Raw genomic sequence first — 20,136 nt, forward strand, 5'->3', positions numbered from 1 at the left:
TGAATGTAAAACATAAAAAAATGGTTGAATGTACGTTTTTTTAACTAAAATTACTGCAACGAAAAAAAATACACACATTTTATTAGACAAATTATGTTTAAATGTTACTGTCACCTCGTTTTTTTGTCATTTCATGTAAAAATCATTAATAAAAAAATTACGAAGTTTCAAAATTTTTTCAATATAAGATTAGAATATAAAGCGTTTTCTCTTTCCAACGATGTTTAGATCATATTTTTCATCATCAGACCGTATGAGCGGTTCCCAAAAGCAAACAAATTAGCTTAGGGGTTAATGAATCATCATAGTTCTTATGTTATTTCAAAGATATTGAAATATAATTACAATACTATTGAAATATAATTACAATACCATTGAAATATAATAACAATACTATTGAAATATAATAACAATACTATTGCAATATAATTACAATACTACTGAAATATATTGACAATTCTATTGAAATATAATTACAATGCTATTGAAATATAATTACAATACTATTGAAATATAATTACAATGCTATTGAAATATAATTACAATATCATTGAAATATAATTACAATACTATTGAAATATAATTACAACACTATTGAAATATAATTACAACACTATTGAAATATAACTACAGCACTATTGATATATAATTACAATACTATCGAAATATAATTACAATGCTATTGAAATATAATTAAAATACTATTGCAATATAATTACAATACTGCTGAAATATATTTACAATACTATTGAAATATAATTACAATACTATTGTAATATTTTACAATATTATTGAAATATAATTACAATACTATTGAAATGTAATTACAATACTATTGAAATATAATTACAGCAGTATTGAGATATAATTACAATACTATTGCAATATAATTACAATACTACTGAAATATATTTACAATTCTATTGAAATATAATTACAATACTATTGAAACATAATAACAATACTATTGAAATATAATTACAATACTATTGAAATATTTTACAATATTATTGAAATATGATTACAATACTATTGAAATATAAATACAATACTATTGAAATATAATTACAGCAGTATTGAAATATAATTGCAATACTATTGCAATATAATTACAATACTACTGAAATATATTTACAATTCTATTGAATTATAATTACAATACTATTGAAATATAATTACAATACTATTGAAATATTATTACAATACTATTGAAATATAATTACAATACTATTGAAATATAATTACAATACTATTGAAATATAATTACAATACTATTGAAATACATATCTTTATTAAATTTTTGAGAACAATGCAGAATCACAATTTTGGTTCGGCAATATTCTATTGAAATATGTAGCTTTTGTTGGGAAGACTATATAATACATTATTGAATAAGAATTTATACCGGTGGAACCATAGATAAAAGAAACAAGGGAGATGGGCCATGAACTGTTATTAGTATTGCAAGGCATGTCGCCAGCATGGTACATACTACTACTTTTCGCATTTAAGCACATCGGCGTCCCGCCTTTGTTTCAACCTACATAACTTTGATAGTTTGTGCAGACAAAATGCAAACATGTCATATCTCTTTTGTTACTATTATTCATGAGAAAAAAAACTATACTTAAACGTTCATAATATACCAATGTAGTACAAATTATCAAAAAGTAGATTAATTTTCAGATTTTTAGATTTCTACATGCACAAAGACTTGGGGACCTGAAGACGATCAAAATCAATTCATGTCAATGACAGTTGACAGAGTCAATTGAAGCAATTGAAATTTGCGACTTACCATTGACAGGGGAATGATTGGTATTTTGATTGAGCGCGTAGACAAGCGCCATTGACGCAGTGAAATGATCGACTGACAATCGTTCCTTCAATTGCTCTATCCAAGATTTTGTCGAGTTATGGAAAATGAGTTCTAAATTGTAACACTGTATTCGTACACGGGGTCCATTGAAGTTTCAAACGCAATTCAATTGCAAATTTCAATTGGGTTAGCACATTGACAATTGGCATTGATCATCTCTGGAGCGCCTAAAATCATTTTTTCGTATTGTAATTGAAGTTGAGACATTTCGTCAAAATTCAAATATTATGTTTTTTCATCAAGTAGCCACCCAGAGTCATTTTGTTTATTTGCCATTTGAAAGTTCCCTGTTAAAAGCCAATTCCAGGTCCATTGCAGCTTTTGAACAAATCGTAGTCAGAGGAAAGGCACAAATGAGATGTTGTTTTCAGCGTTTAGCGGGTACCTTTCAAATGGCTTCCGTGGTCGAAGGTTGGAGCTCTCTAAGTATAAGGTTGGAGGTTGTGGGCTCAAATCCCGGCATGCGCAAGTAGTTGATGAAAAAATTTTAATTTGATTTTCAGAAAATCGCCCCCATTTGTCTATTATTAGAACTTTCTGCATAATATATATTATTTACATAACTAAAAATATTTTGAAAAACTTAAATAGGAGTGTAATAGAGAGATTAGTGTTTAATTTGAAAAACTGGCATTTCTTAAGGGACCGAGTCTAGAGAAATCCCCCGATCACAGGAACAAACCGGGTGAGAAAAGAGAAACTGAGCATAACTTATCCAATCTTACATTTTACTTGCATTAACGTACTGCCACACTGGCGACAAAGGTATGCAAGGGTAAGCAGAGAAAATATAGATCCGCAAGTATCAATCCAGATGCTAAATTACAATATTTTATGTTATAAAAGGGCAATAATTATTAATAAAAAAATTCACATGACGTAAAAAGAAACCCTAAGTTAATACGCTATTTCATCAAGTTTAATTTGAGTTTTACTTTCTGGATGGATCGATTTTTTTACACGAACTGGGTTGATCACGACCCACTGGCATAGTGATCACGTACCAACATTAAAAAATCACTGATCAAATCATTTTTAAAATCACCCGATCAATCAAGTAAAATGATCACATCAAAATGATCGAATCGATCACACCAAGACTTATAGGAGTCGAAAATTCTTCCTGCTTGTGCAATGATGGAGGACTTAGCTAGCGGAGGATTGAAACTGCACATTGGCAGTGGAACCCCATAGCTTTGGACTAGTCGGCCACTAAACGGTCAATTAATCACATACAATAAAGTTTATATATTCAGAATCAGTGTTAAAGTAAAAATTAATTGTTTTTCATTGTAATTCCTTAAATCACTCTGCCACTAACACAGACCTAATAACCACGACATTTACAATTAAATCATAAAATTAAAAATAAGCAGCAAATATCGCATTCGAGTCAAATAAATGTTAAAATATTACTAGGAAAAAAAATTTATACGTAAGGTTCACTAAAGCCCAAATATTTATAGGGCATTTTTACTAAGAAAATTATTAGTAATTTTACGTAAATATTTTCAACTAAAAATAAATTGGAACCTTGTTGCATATATTGTCCAAAAAACTTTTTTTTTGGAAATTATTTAAGATTCATAGAATGAGACGATTCATCACTTTGACAGACTGCAGCCAGTTTGTTTTACATGGGCACTTGTCAATTTATACAAAAGGTTTATTTTTAAGGTTTGAAACCTTCAATTGAACCATTGAAACTTTCACAAAATCATGGAGAAGAAGCTTTGTCTTTCACAAAATATTTGGAAACTTTCACAAAAGTTTATAAAATTTCACAAAAGTTTATAAAATTTTACAAAAGTTTATAAAATTTCACAAAAGTTTATAAAATTTCACAAAAGTTTATAAAATTTCACAAAAGTTTATAAAATTTCACAAAAGTTTATAAAATTTCATAAAAGTTTATAAAATTTCACAAAAAATTACAAAAGCTTATATAATTTCACGAAAGTTTACATAATTTCACAAAAGTTTAGAATTAAATTTTAAAAAGTATTGAAACTTTTACAGCATGATTTGAAGATTCCTAAGCTTTTGTAATTTTTCTCAAGATGATATACATTGCACATTTGCAAGAATATTTTGAAAATTTTACAAGATGTTCTGTAGCTTTCAGAAGGTGCTTTCCAAAGATAAATTTCACAATATGCTTCGCAACTATATGTGTGGAAAGTCTCACGAGACATCTTGCAATAAGGATAGAAAGTTTCACCAGATGTTGTGCAAAAGTTCAGAAACTTTTGCGACATGCTTCATAACGATAAGTTTAGAAACATTCACAGGATGTTTTCAAAGGCTTTGAAACTACTGTACCTCTCTTGACCTTTAAATCCTCAAGGAACCTTCAGGGAAAACTGATTGTATTTAATGCAAATAAACTATGAGTCCATGTCAAAATCATCGTCCGAAATGGCGTCCAATCCGACATCGTCTGGTATTACACTGGACACGGCCAGTTTCTTATAGTCCTCTACACTCCGAATTACGCTATGTTCTTGCACCACACTTTGGACAATGTCGGACTTAACTTCTGACTCAGAAGCCAAATGATCACTAGCGTCTGTCAAAAAACCTCCGTCCGCTGACACTACTTTAGGTTGAACTTCACTCAAAGACACATCCATCAGATTATCTTCGATTGTTTCCGATTCTCTAGATTCAATAGGATTTGTAACTGCTGTATTCAATTCCAAGGAGTCTAATGCGTTTGAATCAACAAGATCCAACTCCATTGGTTTTGATTCCGCAAGATTCAATTCAATGTTTGAATCAGTGGGAATGGAGGCTACGGGATGCGTTTCAATTAGATTCGGTTCTGTTGCATCCATTGGATCGTCCTGCAAAAGTCGCTCTTCTTCAAGAGCGTCGTCTTCGTATTTGTTCTTTGTTGCTTCATTGCTTTCTTCCAAAAGGTCTGAGTCCAAGAGCTGGTCATCCAAAGCCTTGGTTTTCTCTGGAGAATCTACAATGTTACAATCGTCTCCGCTGTCGGATATCAAATCCATCACGTCTCCTTCAGACTCCAATTTGTTCAATTCTTCTTCAGATTTCAGTTCAACTTCTTTGTTTTCGTCTGTCTTATGTTCTGCTCGTCCAAGTTTTAAATTATTGACATCTTTTTCGGTTTTGTTTGTGGCATCTTGTTGAATTGTGTCTTCAATCTGACTAGCAGTTTCTTTGAGATCTGTACCAGTTACTTCTACCATAACATTTTCCAGCAAACTCTCTTCTCTAACACCTTGAGAATCACCTTCACCAATTTCTTTTACCACTTCTTTTTCTACGACCTTAACATCACTTTCAACTGTTTCTTTTCCAATATCTGTATCTATAGTTTTAACATCTCTGTCTTCAGTTTTATCTGTAACAGCTGTATCTATTGATTTAATATCACTTTCAACAGTTTCTTTTCCAACATCTGGATCTATTGTCTCAACATCACTTGCTTCCGTCACTTTTCCAACATCCACATTAATTGTTTTAACATCAGTTTCTTCTATGTATTTACCAACTTCTGCATTTGTTTTAACATCATTTTCTTCTGTTTCTTTACCAACATCTGCATCTGTGGTTTTGACGAGAGTTTCTTCCACTTCCAAACTTATTTTCACTTCCCTCTTCTGCATAATGAATGGGGACAGTTCGCCTTGTAGGACGCTATTGATTTCTGAATCAATATCATCTTCTTCTAGCATTGCTGCTACTTCAGGGTCCAAACCACAAGCTTCTTCCAGGCTTTTCCCCTGTGAACAGCTATCTTCTGAATAGGTCACAACCTTCAAAAGACCTGTTTTAACAGATCTTCCCTCTGTCAATTCGGCTTCTTGAATCTCGTTGATTATTTCGTCCAGTTCTTTCTTGTCCAATTCTTCTTGGGTGCATTCGGTCAAAACGCTATTGTCTTTGAAGGCCAAACTATCTTCAGCGATGCTTGTATCTTTAACAGTCTCAATAGATTTTGTAGTTTCAACTTCCAAATCTTTTTTTAAACTTTGATCCACTTGTCCAAGTAACGTTTCCATGACTAATCTTGCTTCTTTCTCCGGGACGGTTGGGCTTTTCTCATTTTCTTTGTCTTTCAAGGACTCGTCCACAGTTTCGGAATCATTTGCGGGATTATTCTCACTGTTGTTGAGGCTTTTTTCGACTTCATCGACAGCCATCTGTATATCAAAGCCAAAGTTGTTGATTTCATCTTCCGATTTATCGTTTTCAAACATGTCTGCGACGGTAGTCAATTTCTTATCATCAGTCATCTTTTCTTCGCCTGCTCCGAGACCTTTGTTCGTTTCTCCTACTTCTTGATCTTTTGTTTCATCTGCATTAACTTTACTAGCATCCTGACTTCCATTTCTTTCATCAGCGTTAGCTTTACTGGCTTCTCCATTTTCATTTGCATCAACTGCACTAGTTACGTGACCTTCATTTGTTTCATCAGCGTTAGCTTTACTTGCTTCCGGAACATCATTTGATGCATCTGCATCAACTGCACTAGTTACGTGACCTTCATTTGTTTCATCAGCGTTAGCTTTACTTGCTTCCGGAACATCATTTGATGCATTTGCATCAACTGCACTAGTTACGTGACCTTCATTTGTTTCATCAGCGTTAGCTTTACTTGCTTCCTGAGTTTCATTTGTTTCATCTGCATTAGCTCTACTTGCTTCGGGAGCTTCATTTGTTTCATCCGCCCTCGCTTCGTGTGGTCGAGTGCCAATGATATCTTCGATCGATCGAGCGTCAATTGCCGCATCATTCATGGGAACATCGCTCTCCACGTGATCAAATTCATTCTCCGGGGCGTCCATCGGTTCGGACTTGACAATGAGAGCGTCGAAAGCACTCATCGGGTTCGGCCTCTGCTTCTTCTTCTTGTTCTTTGACTTCTTCTTGAAGAGCTTCGTGGAGAAGATGCTCCGGAGACTTATGACCGACAAGGAGTCCACTTGGCTCACGCTCTTTCTGGCGAACGGGTTGCGAACGAGGTTCGGTCGCGGGATCGGCGCATTGTTTTCAGACTCGTTGCTCGAGTAGTTGTCGCCGAAACCGTTGTCATTGTAGTCGTTGTCAAACTCATTGTACTCCTGCTTGATTTCTTGCTTAATGTAGACGGGTTCCACGTTGGATTCTTCCTCAAAGCTAAAATAAAAAACAATACATTAATATCACAAGACAAGACAAAATTCAAACCTTAACTGTGAGACAGTAAAGTCAGGTGCTTGACTCAGTGTAGTACGAGACAGACATATTGTAGTTGTATAAAAGCCCATGTTTTAGTTTGATATCCCTCTCACATCTCAGCTCGCTACTATTAACCACATATCCGAAATATCTGTACTCAGTTAAAAATAAACATGGTAATCAATCCCGGAGAATCATTCATGGGAATAATCCAGAGCATTATACTATTAGTGGTACAGCCTGCAACCCATAACATAACTATAAGACCGTTTTATTTTTATTTATTTATTTTTTTTATAGTGAATACCTCACAAGAGTCCCAACTGCTCCCGTCTGGAGCCAGTGAGACTATGGCATCCCCAATTGGGGGATGTTGTGAGGCTGAAGGTAAGTGGGGAAGGGAAAGAGGAAGGTGGGGAAGTACCTGGCTATTCAGATCTAGTGACTAAACACGGCTAAAGCCATTTGGAGCAACGTTTCAATTCTGAATGGTGGTCTTACACCAGGGCGATACTGGTAGTATCTTCCACTCTGGAACGTGCCGCAAATATACTATATATTATTTTAATTAATTAATTGTGAAATAACACAAATTAATCAAATAAAATTTATTTGCGCACGCCGGGTTCGAACCCGCGACCTTCGGAATGGCAGTCCAATGCGTTACCACTGGACTATGCCGGCCGTCAAATTAAGTCGGGTCTACAGCAACTAAATGTTTTCAAAACATCGGACAAAAACATTTGGTAGGGACAACGTTTTTGTTTCTCATCGGCCACGGAAAATAAAAATCTTGTGGCCCTGCCCCAATGTTCCATGTTGTTCACTATGTTTAGTGAATTAGCAGGGGTGCCCGGGTTCATCCGGTGAGGTGTATTCAGGATGCCCCAGCTGCGTGGCGTGCTGAATCGGGAGAGGCTGGTTTAAGGAGACCCTTTGACCTCTCCAACTGGTCTCTCGCGACACATCACCTTGCGCCGCAGCGGGAGGGATATATTCAATCCCCTCATACCTTTTTCCTTCCCAGAACATCCTCTCTTTCCTTTTCTTAAAAATACCCTCCACATAGCATACCCAAATATGACATAGGACCTGATGGAAATTATCATCCAGCCTCCTGTTTGGGGATATGTAAAAAAAAAATTAAAAATTGCCACCAAAGTCACAAATAAAATTGAACATTTCGTTTTGGCAGCAAATTGAAAATGGCACATTTTCGTCGTTATTGAAAATTTGTCAAAATTTTTTTAGAATTAAAAAAACCAGTGAAAATACCGTATTATAGGCCCTCCACACTATTGACCAAAGTCTGATGTGAAGTTATGAATTCCAAGATGTAGTTAAAGATATAAACTACAAATCGCAGAAAAGATTCAAATGTTTTAATTTCTAATTTACACACCGTGTTCCAGGCTCATACCGCGAAACTTTGGGGCGATGGTTAGGTTAGGTTAGGTTGCTATGTTTAAAAAAATCTATTAGGATTTTTTTCTTAGATTATCTTGAACCACCCCAAGTTTCGCGGTATAAGCATGAAACACGGTGTATAAATAGTAAAACTTCAGCTTTTTTTTATTTATTTTTATTAACTCCACACATGTCTTCTTTGGCGGTGCTGTGCGAATTGTCCTTTTAAGGGAAGAAAGGAGAGGAATTTCTTGCAAAGGAAAAAGGCATGAGAGATGGATAGGAATCTGGGGTTCAATGTGTCCAGGAGTTGCATATAAATTACCGATGACTCGTTCATGAGCAAGCCGTACAAATGAGCTAGCTATTTTATTCTTTAATCTGTGTTGTTAATTATTAATGGCGTTAAACTTACTCCTTGGGTTCAGTCTTGATATCGGCGGGAGTGAAGAGCAGGCCAGGCTCTGTCTTGATCCTCATCAGGAGGTCATCGCAGCGGTCCACGCTGATGCTGAGGTCGCGCAGGTCACCGAGGTGTGGGTTGTTGGGATTCACTTCAACCACCACGCCTGGAATAAAGAACAAATTATTGTAGTAATGTGAAAAATTTCATTTATAAATCCACGGGACCTCAACAACCCAATTGAGAATTAACAAAATCCCACATAATCCAAAACTAATTTGTTCAGTTTTGCAAACAAATAGCTATTTTGGGAACAACTCTAATGGTGAATAGAAATGGTTGTGTCTCCTAACTGTTATGGTGAGAAATATTTATTTATTTATTTATTTATTATTTATTAACGCCGATTATAGCGGCTTTTACAAAAAAATAACATTTGTTATACATATTAATACAGAATATACATAGATAAAAAAAAATATAAATATAAAATACATAAAAGAGAACAATAGAAATAGTTATTATAAATACAATACAACAATTGTTTATATATTTATATATACACGGTGTCCGGAAACTCGTAGTACAAGCGGGAAACTGGAGAATCTACACCACATGGGGAACCCAAAAAAACATAAAGTTTTTTGATTTGAGCATTTTCAAAAAAAAAAAAAAAAAAACCAAAAAAAAAATATTTTCGGCTATTTTAGGGTTAAAGTTTTTTCTGGTGTTTAGGGTTGAATAACAGATGTTTTAACCCTGCAGAGCAGAAATATTTTATGATTACACCGGGTTAAATGAAGGGTGATTTCAAAATAATGCTTCAAATCCGAGTTTCTTCATTTGTTTTACTTTCAAATAGTTTTAATTAGTTGGGTACTTTGATCTTCAGTAATAATTTATAAGAATTTGATTAAAAAAAAAAAAATTAAAAAAAAAAAAATCAACTTCAAACTCGATTTACTCGATAACGAAAGCTCAAATAAAAAAAAAATATACTACAAAATCGACTCCAAATGTGATGTAGATTCACCAGTTTCCCGCTTGTACTACGAGTTTCCGGACACCCTGTATATAAATATATAAACAATTCATATACAATAAATCCCGGATAAATTAATACTTTAAAACTATATTTGATTATAATCAATCTGAGAAGCGCTGACATACAGTTTTAATTAAATAGTGTTTGTATGAGGTAAGCTAGTAATGTTTATATATTCATCCAAAACATATTTATTACCAAGTACATGTAGGCGATTTATTATGGAATTGAGTTCAGCGTTAGATCCTGTATTGTTGCAATGATAGGGTAATTTGAAACAAACTGATCGACTAGGTACATGGAAACATATTAACGAAAGAAGTTCAGGGGAGTTCAACAGGTTGGTAACGATTTTAAATAAATAAAATAGGATATGATCAATACGATGTTAGAAAGAGAAAACACCACGCTTTATATTCAAATCATACAGCATAACTCCATAGTTTGGTCGCCCTTCTACAATGTACATATTCATAATGTTGAAAGAATTCAAAGAAAATTTCTACGCTTCGTAAATTTTAAACTTAACATCCCTTTAGAACACATAAATTACCTCTCGTTAGTGAATCTTTTAAATATTCCAACATTAGAAAACAGAAGAAACATAAACGACCTAACCTTTTTATTAAAATTATTGAACTCTAAATTCGATTGTTGTGAACTCCTGCATTTAATAAATCTAAACATACCTACACGAACAACTAGGCAAATATCAACATTATACATACGTACATCTCATTCCAACTATAGTTTTCATTCTCCAATACAACGTTTACACAGTCTTGATAATAAATACTATAACAAATGTATTTGAAAATAATTTGAACTTGGCAAACTTTAAACGGATTATGTGCGAACTATTTCTACCTACTTTGTAAACTATTGTTATCAACTAATTTTATACCTTGATTTTGGCAGATTTTCTACTTTTTGTCTCACTTATTTGTAGTCTATCATACCAATATTTTTTAAACTCTTATATTTTATGTAACCTATATTTTGTTAACACTGATTTTTTTATGTGTAGCGTCGAGAGAACAATCCAGAATTGTCTCATTAATAATAAACAGCTCGACCTACTTAGGTACTTGCAAATTAATACCGAGAACCAAAACGTAAACAACACAACCTACCTTTCTACGAGTACCTACTTGCGAGTTACTACTGACAGCTAAAATCGTAAACAAAGCGACCTACCTACGACAATACGATTGCAAGTCGGTCTGGCACATTACGCCAACTAGCTAGAAGGTTCTAGCCGATCGCCTATGCGTAATTGCAACGCCGACCGAAAGTTCCCGAAAGGCCCAGACTGAGCGAGTGGCTCCGATTTATTTGCAATTCCACCTACCTACTGTCGCCGCCGGCTGCTCCGTATAAATAAGCCCGACGCAGCGAGCAGTCAGTATTCAGTCTCCAAACCTTCAGCCAAGTACTACCGCGCTAGGGAACCTTGACTTAGTTATGGCCCGCATTCTATAGTATTGTGAATAGTAAACACGTAAATACTGCGACTGTAAAATCGATTTTTAATTTAACAATAAACGCTGTATCAGAGTTGAACGAGACTTTTATTTGTACACCAAGATAACCACATATGTAATCTGTATAACTAAAAAAAAATAAAGATGTACATTATTATATGTAAAATGGTTGAAATAATTTATTTTTTTTTTAAATCTAGAAGTTAAGCACAGGTTCTCCTAGTGAGGTGTTCACGTAACATACAATATCACCCCCACACAGTTTTACCTCATCCACCTATTTTCTTTATTTTTTGTACCTTTTCTCTGTACTACAATATAAACCACTGTAATCATTTGTAAAATGTGTTTTCAAGAATAGTACTGGGCGTTAATAATTCCATTCAACGCCAACGTCGTTATCGTTGACGATTTTCAACTGTTGAAAATAACCGTTGAAAATAACGCCGACAGTGACGCAACTATAATTTATTATTTCTGGTGATTTATGAACTCTTAAGACTATTTTTTGCTCCGTACCTGATGAATCCTCAATCATCACAATTATTTACAATCTATTAAATTTCGCAATTTTACTTATTCACATGTTTATTTATACTAGTGAAGTCAAATTAAATTTTTTCCTATCAATTGAAACACTTAAAATAATTTATATGTCAATGGCAGAATCTATTATTAGATATGGATTAACCATATGGGAAAATACTAGTATAACCAATCTGAAACAAGTCCAAGTTGTACAAAACGCAATTGTAAAATTACTAGTCGTCCCTAATATTTTTAAACAGAGACATAATACACCGTTGCTGTTTCAGAGTGCCAAAATTTTACCTTTTAAGGCTATTCTATGGCGAAAAATCATAATTCAGTATATATATACCCCGCAGCATAAAGAAAAATTAGAACATAAATACAGTTCTAGATTCACGCGCAATGACGGGTTAATAGTTCCGAAATTTAATAATAAATACGGACAGAGAACGTTTGAATACAACATACCGAATATATTTAATTTATTACCTGACACTATAAAGCAATGTAAATCTATGAATAAGGTTAAATATATGGTGAAATTGGCTATTGGAAAAAAAATATTTACTTTAATATGTATGAAAAATTGTATGAAAAAATTGTTGATTCTGTAGATATAAGATGTAAATTATAACTTATAAAAATGTATATGTAACTAAACTTTAAGCACCTGTTGACAAGCCAATTCAATTGGCTTAGCAGGACTTGTTTGTTGATATGTATTAACTATTTATTCAATAAAAAAAATAAAAAAAAATCTTCAAAAATATTAGTATGCACTTCAATGATATCTTCACTTCATTGTTAGTAACACAAGTTTAGATATAATTTTATAAGGTCGTAGTATATTTTTGTAGGTATTATGTTACTATACTATTATAAATAAATAAAAAATAATCTGGTCATTGAATTAAATGCTATTTTCACTTCGTAAGTACAATCAAACCAAACATTCAAGAGATTGAAACTACACAATAAATAAACCACTCACAACGACACTAACTAACAAAAACAAACAAAAAATAGATCATAATCGTAAGGAATCCCCTTCCCGTGTGATTCCCGGATCATTGCATCATTATATCTTTAACGCCCCGCGCCCCACAGATATAACAACAATCCCCTAATAACGTTGAAACTTTGGCTAGTTGGTGTTGAAAATATAATTAGTACTATTGAAAAAATAATATCGTTATTTTGCTTGCCATTGATAGATCCCATCTATACAGGGTGTATCGGCACTAACCCGACAAACTTTAACCAGCTATTCCTTAGCACATTTGGAGTAAAAAATGTTATGGGCACTTTGCTGTCCAGTAGCATTTTTTTTTAATTAAAAACAAAAAAATTAAAAATTTCCACACTCCATCACTGTCATTGGCATTGCTTTTCGTGTTCAACAGCTGTTATAAGCAAGTATGTCGAAAAGCGTCTTCGCTCTTTCGCACACACTAAATAATAATAGTTAAAAATGAGACGAATGGTGCCGTGCCATTTCGTTGTGATTGTAAAAGCGCGCCAATATTGGTACACATGTACATAATTCAACGGAATTCGAATAAAATATTGCGAGATCGGTTTTCAAACTTTGACAAAGGATAAAACAGTGGTGACATGTGGTGAAAATATGAATAGTAAATTTTTTATTAAAAAAAAACGTTACCGGACAGCAAAGTGCACATAAGATTTTTTACTCCAAATATGCTAAGGAATAGCTTGTTAAAGTTTGTCGGGTACGTGCCGATACACCCTGTATAAAAAGGATTAAATATATTTTTTTGGCTTTGCCTGTCTCACTAGGAAATCCTGTGTCGAGACAGACTAGTTTACAAATATTTTAAAATATTAAAATAAAGTACATTTTTCAATAAAGCAAAAATATTTGACAAAAATTTTCAGGTTGGTAGGTAGTGGTAACAATAATGAGATAGAGTATTATATTTGGGTGAGGTGACTAATTATTGCACGACCTTTTTCGATGATCCATTGTTTGATCAGGATTTTGTATTTGTTAATGTAATTCGATTTTCTTGTTTTTTCAGGTTTGTATATTTCCGACGCAATGTATTTGAAATTTCTTTGACCAAATGTTGGTGTTTGTATGAGTTCTTTGGTTTTGTGCCTCTTGTTTACAATATTTTTGGTATTTTCATAAAATGTATGTGTTTTATTTTTAAACAGATGAGTTAAGATAGTTTTTGTGTAAATTTGTCGAATATATCTGCAGTACTCGTTTCTAAGGGAACTTTAAGAATAACTTTCATAGTTAATTTTTGTGCCTTCGATAATGAATCTATAGCTGATAGTGTTGCACCTCCCCATGCGATTATTCCATACTCAATGATAGATTGACAAAGAGAAACAATTAAACAATTTTCATAGATTTGGAGTCTAGTATGTTTTTGAAGAAATAAATATGTTTATTCGTGATAAGTAGGCAATGTGTATTCCACTTTAGATATTGATCAAATGTAAGACCAAGGTATTTGATATGGTCCGTTCGATCTAGGCAAGGACGTTGACAGAATGTATCGTGAGTACAAGAATATTTATGTACTTTTATTTCAACATCTTGATTAGGTTGGCCAACGATATTCATAATAAAAGTAATGTATTTTGTTTTGCAAGAGAGTTAATATCTATCCATTTTTTAACAGAGTTAATAATTTCTCAGCCATTTTGTATGCGTTTAACCAAGTGTCTGATTGAGTGAGTAGCACAGTATCGTCAGCAAAACTTACTATTTTTCCATCTATCATTAGGTTACAAAGATGATATTGTCCGTTGGCGCAAGTCATCGGTCGTTTCGGACGGGAAAATCCAAAAAAACGTCTACAGTAGAACCCCGTTAATTCGAACCCCGATAATTCGAAAAAACGCGTAATTCGAAGTTTTGGCCAAAAAAATTTCTGCACAAAATTTTTTTCATACAAAATGTTTTTTAATTCGAAATTAGTTAATTCGTAATTCGAAATTTATTTTTGTCCGCGCACGAAAATTTGTTTGTGTAATTCGAAATATTTTATTTTTGTGAAAATAAATCATAATATTTCGTAAATCTGAATCTAAAAGTCGGCCGTGGCGGTAAAACGCCGAAAAATGTATTTTTACTTGGTTATACATCGTTTTAATTCAGATTATTATTTTGTAAATCTGAATCGATTTACACTGGAATGTCGTATTTTTTCAAAATTTATTTAGAATATCCGAGTTTGAAGGGCCGAGAAAATACGTTTTACGAGGATATATGTCGTAGTTTTACGAGTTTACACCAAATATCTGAATTTAAAGGGTCGGCCGCGACGAAACTCGGCAGCAAATTTCGATTTATGCACAAATGTATCGTATATTAAGAATTTATTTCGAATAATTGAATTTCAAATGGCCCGCTGCGACGTAAATCTTCCAGGAAATCTCGATTTACACGTAAATATATCGCATTTTTAAGAATTTATTGCGAAAATTTAAATTTAAAGGGCCGGCCGCTACGGTAATCGGCCGCGAAAATAAAGAAATAATTGATATTAATACGAATTTACTCCTAAAATACCACCCAGATTTGAAGAGGCGGCCGAGAAAATCGATTTTTGGCGTATTTTTTTTTTTTTTTTTTTTCATAAAATTTCGAATTACGTGGGAATTCGTTAATTCGAAATTTGATTTTTGATATCACGTGGATTTCGAATTAACGAGGTTCTACTGTAGTAGGAGTTGCATAAACAAAAGATCATTTCAAATTAGGCATAATATCATTCAGGAAGTGTAATCTCTTCACCCTTTTTATACATCAGGCATCAACCGCCAATACTGTTGAAAGATTACGTACGTTATAACACAAATAATAACCAACGACCTGCGTTGGAAATGTGCTTGCCATTGATAGATTTGATTGTCCGTTGGCGCTAGTCATCGGCTGTTTCGCATGGGAAAATCCAAAAACGTGTAGTAGGAGTTGCATAACCAAAAGACCATTTAAAATTTCGCGTAATGTCGCTTATAAAGTGTAAACAGTTTCCCCTTTTTATTTATTAGGTGTCAATACATCTTAAACAATAGGTCGAATCGTGGACTCGTAGAGTAATATTTGTATTTAGGTATTATATTTCAACCTAATGATGTCATTTTTTGAATAGGGTTGGTCGTTGAATGAAAATAAATATTAATTCCAACGGCTAGTTATATAGGGTTTTCCAATAAGAGGTGTTATTTTGATATTCAATCGTAAAAGATCAATGGTTTCGTTGCTTGTGTGGCACGTAGCGCCGTCTTGTTGAAAGTAAACGTTGTCCAGATCAATACCATCCAATTCCGGCCATAAAAAAGCATTAATCATCTCTCGATAGCGCAATCCATTCACCGTAACTGTTGCTCCAGCCTCATTTTCGAAAAAGTAAGGTCCAATGACTCCGCCGGACCATAAACCGTACCAAACAGTTACACGTTGAGGATAGAGAGGCTTTTCAACAATAACTCTTGGGTTTTCCGAGCCCCAGATGTGACAATTTTGCTTGTTGACGAAGCCACCGAGGTGGAAATGGGCCTCATCACAAGATAATTTGCATTTGATTCATTAAAGTGAATTTTAATAATTTCAATGCGTTGTTGAAACGTATATCGTTCCATTTTTATTAATGGCGTAGTTTCTACTTGTCAAATGTCAAAAAATGACAGCTTCAAAAGTAATATCTACCGAAATAGCGGACTATTCAAAATACCACCTCTAATTGGAAAACCCTGTATTTTGATAGTTACTATTCAAGAATAAATATAAATAAAAATAATAATTAAAATATACACCTGTATGAAACTCTATGAACACAACCCCAATTTAAGAAATTTTTTATTAATTATTTTTACGCAACGGTAATTAGTCGCAAAAATTCAATTTACACATGGCCTATTACATAATCTGAGTATAATTTCGACGAGCTGGAGGCAAACCAAGTGACAATATTTTTGGCAACGTAAGGGTTTGAGAATGCTTTTAATAAACAACGACATTAGTCGTAAAATTGACTGCCGAAGAGCGCACATCGAAATAACCACACCCGTAAAGTAACAATATGCTGCGCAGTCCGCTGTGGGACTTTTCTGCGCAGGGTCTGATTCATTTTTAACCGAACTGTCTACAAATCGGATTGCGACGCAAAAATAAATGAGGTGAGAAAATTATAACACATTTGTAAAAGTGTATAAATAAATAGTGTAACAAAATATTTGATTTTGAAAACAAGCTCGAACATTTGTTTACCAGATATGGGTTGTGCAGATTTTTACCCAGCCAGCAATTTGAACGCCATTGCAAAAAAGGTTACTTAACTCTTTGCACGCGGCTGTATCAACTGTTGTTACGGCAAAAAGTCTATACTCACACGCGGCTGTATCAACAGTTGATACGGAAACTTTGACGGCCGATATTCCAGCGCTCTTTCGTCATAAATGTATTTCTTGCTCACTTGGACATTCGTAGAACTATCACGATGCTGACATCTACAAGAATTTCTCAAAAATAAAATTGTATTTCATAAAAAAAGATCGATAATCAAGTGCGCCTCTTCGCGCCTTTTAGTCCTTTAGTTTACATTTTTGTCAACGGATGGCGTTAGTACTAGTATGTCATTCACAACTTTTCATAACTAAAAATGATAAGTGCTCATGGTGTCCCACTTGTGTCTATCAACGCCACTGCGTAGTACACACACGCCGAGTGAATGGCGGGACCACATTCAAAAGATACGGTACGTCTTTGTATGAAATTTTATGTTTTTGTTTTTATAAACATCTAAAAGTGTTGACACACGAGGATTTGTTATCATATTGTGGATAATAATCTGTTCTGTCTATATAGTCCAATAAATCATGCCAGAATGCTTTAATTTGACATTTAATTGCGTGCATAGGTATTTGAAAATATGTACCGCGTACGGGTATAGATAAAACGGAGCAAATTAACGCATTCAAAAGGTTAAGCAGATTTTATTTTCAAAGACTAGATACAGCCTCCGTGGTCAAGGGGTAAGGTTCTCGACTACCAAGCTGAAGGTAGCGGGTTCAAATCCCAGCGTGCGCAAATAAACTTTATTTGAGTTTTTGGTGACCATATCTGAATAGCTATGTACTTCCTCATCGTATTTTTCCCCTTACCACTATCTTCACCCTCACAAGGACAGCTTTGTTGGTCTACCTATTTTGTTAAATAAAAAAGTGTTATAAAAAAAAAAATAAAAATAAAAAAAAAAAAAATTGCAAAAAAAAACATATCCCAATTGGGGATGCCATAATCTCACTGGCTCCAGACGGTTGGGATTCTTGTGTTGTTTCAATTAAAACAAAAAATTTAAGAAATAATTTTAACAATACAATGCGAGTCGCATGCATACTGTCAGATTCATTTATTGACAATCAATTAAAAGGGAAATGGTCACGCCACCTCCCCGCTCCCCGCAACTTGGTTTGTTCCGCTTCCCTCATGTCTAGGTCTATTATTTAGTAAGTCTATGAAATTCCGAATTAACGGGTATAGATATACGGTGTAAAATAAAGCTTACCTTTGCAAGTCCTTTCGTGTCTCTTCAGTTGAATCCTGCTGGTATAAGTGTTGGTACATTTGCTGCACTTTTCTGAAAAGATAACATCATTATTTAGTTCAGTAACGATAGGAGAACGGAAATCTTTAAAAAAAAAATCATCCAATTGAAGTTTGATTAACCAACGATTATACAATTGCAGTAAACCATCTAGGAAACTACACAACACAAAAAAAAAACTCAACATTTTTAAGGCGATGCACTACGTCATGTAATATTTTAAATTGAGCCGCTATCAATAACAACCCTTACGTAGATGGCGATAAGGTTTAAATTCCCGCTTAACACCATCCGCCTGTTTTGATTTATGCAAGAAAAAAACATGGCCAAAAAGTGCCTTTCATTTTATTTTGTGGATGTTCAGGAATAAATATTTAAATTTTTTTCGATCATTTTATAAATAACTTAATTTGCCACATTATACAATAAAATCATAACTGAAAATGGGTTCGTAAGTAGGAGATTTTGAACTTTAAAGCAGTTTTCATAGGCCTTTACATTATTTTTTTCTGGGCTTATAAAAAGACTTCTCTAAAAAATAGTGTAAATATATGACGCAAAATTCACACATGAATAGTCAACAAAGGTTTTGTATACTGCGGACAGATAACATCTACAATACTATAAATTATAGCACACTCCACGCCTGTATTTTTCTCTTTTGTTCTCATTCATTTATTTGTATTTTCATTATTTCTTGTCTTTTTTATTTATCTCTTCAAAATTTCCTTTTATTTATATCTCTGATTTTAGGAGTAAAGAACGATGATGGTACAAACCTCCGACGGGGGGAGGCGGCGGGGGCGGCGGCGGCCCGGGGCACTTGTGCTGCCCCATCCAGGTCTGCGTGGCGAACGTCTTCAGGCACACGGGGCACGGCACGTCGGGAACCACGGTCCATGGCATGCACTGCTTCAGCTGGAAGTGCCTGGAGAACAAAAACAAACAGATAAATTAATGGTACAGAATTAAAATAATGAACCGGGAACTCGAAAATGTAATTGAGTATGACAGCATTGTAAGACTTATCTGTTGAAAGAATTAAAGATTACCGTCGGTGGCAAGAATTAGACCGAGGAAGAGGTGACCAGACAGCATGGAAGATATATGGGTAGGATTGAGGACTGGAGGCATATGGGGAGGGAGTACCCCCGAATGTAGCGCCGTGAGATGGAGGAGGCATCGAAGAAAAATATATGTACTTGGAAAGTGGACAGTGAACCAGATAAGGTTGGGAATCTCTTATCTAGATTAAGTAAAGATATTATTTTTTTCAGAATATCTCAACAGATGTCAACGGAATAAATAATAAGCCTCATATAAACCCAGATTGAGAACCATTTGACTTATATGCATTCTACCAAATTTTGATTGGAAGTTATGTTGGCGTAGCAAGGTAGCAGTCTGCAGCACAGTTCAGTGTGGAACTTTTCTGTGCAGGGTCTTCTTAACAGCATTTGGTTTATTTCCATTGCATACAAAAAATATAAAAATACTGGATACAGTACATACAATATAGGGAGATCAGAAATAGAAAATATATTTTAATTCTTTTAATAACTTCTTCGCGTAGTTTGATTATTCAAATTTAACAGCTCGTAATGCTCATG

At 34.0% G+C, this 20,136-nt stretch overlaps 1 protein-coding gene across 2 annotated transcripts in view; it reads right to left on the reverse strand.

Moving 5' to 3' along the window:
- Positions 1–1,253: 1,253 nt before the first annotated feature.
- LOC149416114 (uncharacterized) overlaps positions 1,254–20,136 on the reverse strand; it is a 39,616-nt gene continuing 20,733 nt past the window's right edge. Inside the window, exons 8-12 of one of the 2 annotated variants that reach the window (XM_089641563.1) lie at positions 19,306–19,454; positions 18,488–18,559; positions 8,892–9,045; positions 6,477–7,027; positions 1,254–6,308 (exon numbers count right to left, since the gene is read on the reverse strand). In XM_089641563.1, coding sequence (XP_089497689.1) covers positions 4,267–6,308; positions 6,477–7,027; positions 8,892–9,045; positions 18,488–18,559; positions 19,306–19,454 — 2,968 coding nt within the window. In that variant the 3' untranslated portion in view covers positions 1,254–4,266. Of the gene's footprint in view, positions 7,028–8,891; positions 9,046–18,487; positions 18,560–19,305; positions 19,455–20,136 lie in introns of both variants that reach the window. The other variant, XM_089641562.1, reaches the window with a different exon arrangement.

Source organism: Hesperophylax consimilis, chromosome 17 (assembly GCF_061612785.1).
Source record: "Hesperophylax consimilis isolate HC1 chromosome 17, BYU_Hcon_1.0, whole genome shotgun sequence".
In the NCBI taxonomy this organism is placed as follows: Eukaryota; Metazoa; Arthropoda; class Insecta; order Trichoptera; family Limnephilidae; genus Hesperophylax; species Hesperophylax consimilis.